Here is a 5,969-nt window from a genome sequence, read left to right on the forward strand (position 1 = left end):
GCACTGGAGCCCGGCTCGGGCGCGGCGAGGGGGCGTCCCCGGGCTCCCAGGTGTGACAGGGCACTGGACGACGCGCCGGCACCCAGCACGCGGCCCTGTCCTCCATGGACACCACGGGTGTCTCAGGTCCTCAGGATGGAGGGCTGAGGGGGACGGCAGGGAACGCAGACCTTGTCCTCCAGTCGGGGGAGACTTGAAGGGCACAAGGGGTGTGGCAGGGTTTGGGGTCCCCCAGTGCTACCCAGACCCACACCAGGGCTGCTGTGTCCTGGAAGCCCCAGGTAGCCATGACAGCACCCTTTCCTGGGGGCCGGCTGGCTGGGGCCCCCACCCCTCCTAGAAGCCCTTCCGGGGCTGAGGCAAACTTGTCCTGCGCTGTGGGCCAGGCTTGTGTCCAGGTGAGCACCGGGGCAGCACGGGTGTTGGGGTCGCAGCCCTGCCAGGGGCGGAGCCAGTGGTGACCACCCTGGGGCCTGAGCAGCCCTCGAGTGACTCGGTCAGCGTGGGCCTGTGCTGGCCAATGCCCCTGAACAGCCTGGCCGTGTGGCTGGCAGACGGCCAGGCAGAGTGCCCCTGGGGTTTGGCCACTCTTGCCCAGCCCCGAACACCGCAGCGTGCCCCAGCACCCGTTCTGTGCCGGGGCACATGCACAGGGCCAGGCACCCCACCACACTGCTGCGGCCACGCTCCCACTCACCGGCCTGCCCAGGCGCTGCGAGGCTCCCCCGGCCGTCCGAGTGGCTGTCACCCTGAGCAGTGCCCCCCATGAGCACCGCCCTGCAGCCCCACCCCACCCTGGCAGGACTGGGCTGCGCTGGATGTGAGCCGCGGGGACCACGCCAGGCCCTTGTCCACCAGGGCACAAGGACCCAGGCCGAGCTCGGGACAGCACCGGGCACTGCTGACAGGTAGGAAAGGCCGGGCCCCATGCCCGGCTCTGGGGCGCCAGGGCAGAGCCGCTCGGTTGGGGACACGGCTGTCCCATGGCTCACCCATGTCCCGGGTGAGGGTGCCTCCCTTCTCGGCTTGTAGCCCCATCTGGCTAGGGTCGGACACGATGGGGGTGCCTTGCTTGGGGCTGAGCCCCTCTCTCTGGGGAACAGCTCCTAACTGGCCGCCTCCACCAGGTCCAGGCCTGGCGGGGGGGGGGGAGGCGGGGGGAGAACCTGATGCTAAGCTCTCAGTGGCTGCTGCATGTGCACGAGGATGTCCCAGCTCCTGGAGGCCGGCAGTGCCCCATGCCCCCTGGCATGAGCCACACTCAGCCCTGGCACTTTGCGGCCCTGCCTGCCAGCCACCCGTTCTGCGTGAATTAGGATGGCACAGGTGTGGGCACAGGTGACCTGCGGGGCCCAGGGCCGCGGGGGGCCGCAGCTACACCCCTCCCAGGTGTGGTGCCTGAGCCTGGCCTCCCCCCCCCCATGTGGCGGCCCAGGGCCCTGTCTCAGCAGGGCAGCCCCCCGCCCTCCCCCCCCCCCCGTGCTGAGGCGCCATCGGTGAGGCAGCAGACCGTGCAGGGCCAACTTTAATACAGGGGCCGGCCTGCGTGGGGTGGGGGAAGGGGTGCCCTGCTTCTGGCAGGCCCCCAAAAGTGCGTGAGGCCTGGGAGCCTCTGCTGCTCACAGGCCTGTGAGGGCCAGCCGGAGGAGGCCCGTCCAGGCGCTGGCCACTGTCCAGGCGCTGGCCACTGTCCTGGCCGGGGCCCAGCAGTCGCCGCGGGGCTCGGGGGCTTCAGGAGCGTGGTCCCGCACCGCGCATGGGCCATCCTTCCTCTGGGTGGCGCGAGTGCGCGGGAGGAGGAAACGGCTCCTGAGTCCTGCATGTGGCAGGGTCGGCCTTGGGAGGCGGGGGCCGAGAGCCCGGGAAGCGCGGGAAACGCTCTCCGCACCTCCGTGTCCAGCCTGCGGGGACGCGGGGGACGTCAGGACACCGAGGAAGGTGGGCGCCTTCGCCCGCCAGCTCTGTGAGCAGCAAAGACCGCAGAGGAAGCGAAGGCCCAGGCCCCAGGGCATCCTTCCCCACAGAAGAGCATAAGCCACGTGTGAACCCTGCGGGCTGGGCCCGGAGCGCGGGGCGGGGCCACTGGGCCGTGGAGGCCGAGGGACGGACCGCCACGGAGCGGTCTGGACCTGTCGCTGCCCGCAGCAGCCCGCCCGGGCGGCCTCCCGAGCCCTCAGGGCCAGCACGCGGCCAAGGCCCGGTGGGCAGGCCTCAAACCCTGCGAGTGCAGCGGAGAGTCCCGTTATGAGGCGGCCACCAGTTCTGGCTGCTTGGACTTGGCTCGGACAGACACTTTCTCTGTGGAGGAAGGAGAACAGTGTGATACACAAGGCCCCTGCCGCGCCCCCCACGCGCCCATGCTGGGGGCAGAGCTCCAGGAGCAAGCATGGAAATTATGGTGAGGGAATGGAGGCCGGGCGGAGGCCCGCGGCAGAGGCCGGCAGTGGGGTCCAGTCCTGGCCTGGCAGGGCCCCCGTTAGAGTGTGGAGCGGGCAGACCCTGGCTCAGCCCTGGTGAGCCGCGTGTTGTGAGCAGCTCGGCTCTCACCATGTGACCCTAGGCTGGGCCCGGCGAGGTGTGAACGCTGCAGTAAGGCCATGGCCCAACCCACCCCGGAGCCTTCGGGCCTGATCCTCCCCATCCAGGAAGCTTGTGTGGCCCCAACGCTCAAAAAGATGTGGCCCCGAGGTACCTGGTTTTATTTCTGGAAGGGGCTCCGAGGGAACGTCCGGCAGCTCTATTTGTTCCTGCAAGAAGCAAAAGGAAGGCAGTAAGGCCAGCCCCGCCTCCTCCCCAGCCTGCTCCCCGGTGCAGGGGGCAGTCCTCCTGCTCCAGCCCGGCCAGCAGAGACTCCAGGCCACATGCCACGGCAGCGGGAGGGGGGGGGCCTCTGCCACCCTGCGCCCCTCGTCTCCCGGCCGGCCTGCCTGCCTGCCTGCGGGCTCCTGGGCCGCACAGACCGGAGGTCACACACCTCAAAGCACCGTTCCCCGCCAGGCCCACAGGCCTGGGTCCTCAGGTGGCTCCGGGGCTCATGCTGAGCTGGCGGCGGGCCGTGGGGGCAGCGCAGAGGCCTGACGTGCGCCAGAGACAGAAAACACCAGGGAGGGAGGCAAGGAAGCCCAGGGCTGGCGGGCAAAGCAGGAAAGCTGGGTAGTGGGTGAGCAGACACAGGCCCCACGGCTGCCAGGCCCCGGGACGGGGGAGGGCGCCCACACCTGCGCCTCCCCTGGCTGCTCTAGCTGCCAGCCCGGGGCCAAGTCACTCTAGGGAGGTCCTCAAGTGCAAAAGCAAGACTCTGGGCTGGAGTAAAACGTGTGGACACAGTGCAGGCGGAGGCCGGCCGGGAGGTCTGGCACTGTGACTGCGCTGTGTCCGGCCCGGGGCGCAGTACCTGAGTGATGGCGTCCAGCTCCTCCAGGATGGCGTCCTCGTCCTCCTGCGTGAAGCTCCCCGCCAGCAGCTCATCGATTTGCTGCAGAGAGGAGCCGGGGGAAGGCCTGTCACGCCGGGCCCAGGGAGGGGGCAGCCATACCGGCGGTGCGGGCTGGCAGGTGGGGGGGCCTGCCGCAGCGATACCTACCCGCTGGTACTCCACAGCCTCCTGGGTCTCGTCCAGGATCCTCTCCACTTCCTCTATGGACATCACCTGCGAGGATGAGGCGTGGAAGCCGTGAGTCAAAGGCCAGGCTCCTCGACAGGACTGCGCGGCCCGGCCCTTCCTGCCTCAGGGACGGCCAGGCACAAGACACAGCGCGTGTCTCCCGCTCGGGTGCTGGCCGCCAGACCTCCCATGCCCAAGACAACCCTGACAGCCACGCGCAGACACAGCAGCAGTGGAGAGCTTCCTCGGCTCCGGGTTTCACACGGCGCCGCCATTCTCGAGTGCCCACGCAGCCCCCCCCACCCCGGCACCCTGGCCAGCTCAGGGGCGTGGGCTTCACCCTCCTCCACCCACACACCTCTCGCTGCCGCAGCCGTGCCTTTCCATCCCTGAGCCGTCTCCTGGGCTGGGCCAAATGCACGCCCCATGTCTGGTGCGAGCTCCTGGCGGGCACCTTGGGCCGCGCACGCGCATGACGCCGTGCCCGCCGGCCCGCTGCGGAAGGTGCCCAGTGCTGGCGGGACCCACCTGGTGCATCTTGTTGAGACACTCGTTCCCCACCTGCAGGCCCTCCATCACCTTCATCTCGATCTGCGTGAACTCGATGCTCTGCACCTGAGGGGAGGGGCGGGGCTGCGGTCCTTGCCTGCCGCAGGGCAGAGGGCCGGGCATCTTGCTGAGGGCCGCTGGCACCCCTGCCCGCCACCCTCGGGGGCTGGAGGGCTGAGGGGCTGCCGGCAGACACAGCAGCGTGAACCAGCGGGCAGGGGGCCCAGCCCCAGGGATGCTGGCCTCTGACCTGCCCCCATGACCCAGAGGCCGCCAGTCCTTGGCCCTCCCTCCTTCCAGAGCCAACCTGCCCGACCCCTGGAGGCTCGGGGCTCCTGGCTGAGGCCCGGCCTGCCTACCATGGCCTCCAGGCTGCTGATCTGGTTCTCCGCTCGGTCCAGGAGCTGCTCCCGGTACCGCTTCTTCTTGAGCAGCAGCTTGGCCCGTCTGCAGGGGAGGCCGGAGGTGACAGGGTGCCCTCCGGGGACGGCCCACCCCGGGAGGCCCGCGTCCCTGCCCCACTCACTCCTTCCGGCCATCCCGCAGCAGCTGCCGCGCCAGGGCCCGCTCCCTCTCCAGCTGCTGCGTGACCCTCTTCTGGTACTGCCGAAGCTTGTCACGCTGCTGCTTCAGTTGCTGCCGAGAGCGAGAGCGGCCGTCAGCGCCCGCACCGGCCCTGGCCAGGCAGGGGGCATATCAGGGTGCCAGGGCTCAGGAAGGAGCGCGGAGGCCGGAGCTGCTCCCCAGGAGGCTCGCGCAACCTCGGGAAATGTTTGTTCACTGGCAATGTTTCTGCTCCCCATCGGGGCCCATGGGGTGGGGGTGGGGGGACCCTGGCTGTAGACGGTAACGCCGAGGGCAGGTGAGTGGCCAACTCCCGTCGCCGGGAAGGTCGCACACCGAGAGCACGCAGCTCGCCAGCCCGAGCTACCTCCCCTCCTGAACCCCCTTTTCGTTTAGGTTGGGGCCTCACTGGTTGAGCCAGCCTCCAACTTGTGAACCTCTTGCCTCTGCCTCCCACGCGCTAGGACGGGGAGAGGGCCGCCACAGCCGCTGCCTCAGGGTTTCAACGCGGGCTTCGCTTCCCGCCTCCAGCCCTCTGCCCGGATGGACCAGATGGCCGCTCAGGGTGGCAGGACCCTCGGTCAACCTCCCAACCCTGTGCTGCCGCCTCCCAGCTCAGGCCGCTTCCCTCCGGCCGAAAGGTGGTCACTCCTGATGCTGCTGCGAGAAGCCGGGGCGCACGGGGCACACAGGGCTCCGGGGCACAGGGGGCTCACAGGGCGCACGGGGCGCGTGGGGCACAGGGGGCTCACGGGGCACAGAGAGCTCCAGGGCGCGCGGGGCTCGCGGGGCGCACGGGGTGCAGAGGGCTCCGGGGGTTCACAGGGCACACGGGGCTCGCGGGACGCAGAGGGCTCCGGGGCGCGCGGGGCACACCGCTCAGGGAAACGCCCCCCAGGACAGCCACGGTCAAGGGGCCCCGCCGGCCGCGGGGCGGAGGCTCGGCTGCTGGAAGGCCACTGCCTCCCCGGCCGGGCTCCTGGGACGGGCCAGCTGCGTGTCCGTCCCCGGTGCCCGACGCCGCCTGCTCGTCCGGTGCCGACCGCCGCTGCTCGCAAGGGAAGCCCGGCTTCTCGCCACCGCTCTGGCCCCCAGGTCACCAAGGCCCCGGCTCGGGTGCCGCGGGGAGGGGCCTCAGGCGGGACGGGTCGGAGCGGCGTGACACCGGCAGCCCCTGGGGGCCCCCCCGGAAGTGGGGGTTCCCGGAAGTGCGGCGGAGGGCCGCGGGCTCACGGCGGGACAGAGGCTCGGG

General features: G+C 70.6%; 1 protein-coding gene across 1 annotated transcript in view; it reads right to left on the reverse strand.

The window, feature by feature from the left end:
• Nucleotides 1–1,817: 1,817 nt before the first annotated feature.
• The window catches only part of Chmp6 (charged multivesicular body protein 6), a 9,877-nt gene continuing 5,725 nt past the window's right edge, over nt 1,818–5,969 (reverse strand). The window contains exons 2-9 of the mRNA XM_013036228.1: nt 5,312–5,891; nt 4,680–4,829; nt 4,513–4,600; nt 4,133–4,219; nt 3,584–3,649; nt 3,395–3,475; nt 2,693–2,747; nt 1,818–2,298 (exon numbers count right to left, since the gene is read on the reverse strand). Of these exons, the coding sequence (XP_012891682.1) occupies nt 2,243–2,298; nt 2,693–2,747; nt 3,395–3,475; nt 3,584–3,649; nt 4,133–4,219; nt 4,513–4,600; nt 4,680–4,829; nt 5,312–5,891 (1,163 nt within the window). The 3' untranslated portion in view covers nt 1,818–2,242. The remainder of the gene's footprint in view (nt 2,299–2,692; nt 2,748–3,394; nt 3,476–3,583; nt 3,650–4,132; nt 4,220–4,512; nt 4,601–4,679; nt 4,830–5,311; nt 5,892–5,969) is intronic.

Source organism: Dipodomys ordii, unplaced genomic scaffold (assembly GCF_000151885.1).
Source record: "Dipodomys ordii isolate 6190 unplaced genomic scaffold, Dord_2.0 Scaffold7, whole genome shotgun sequence".
Taxonomy (NCBI): Eukaryota; Metazoa; Chordata; class Mammalia; order Rodentia; family Heteromyidae; genus Dipodomys; species Dipodomys ordii.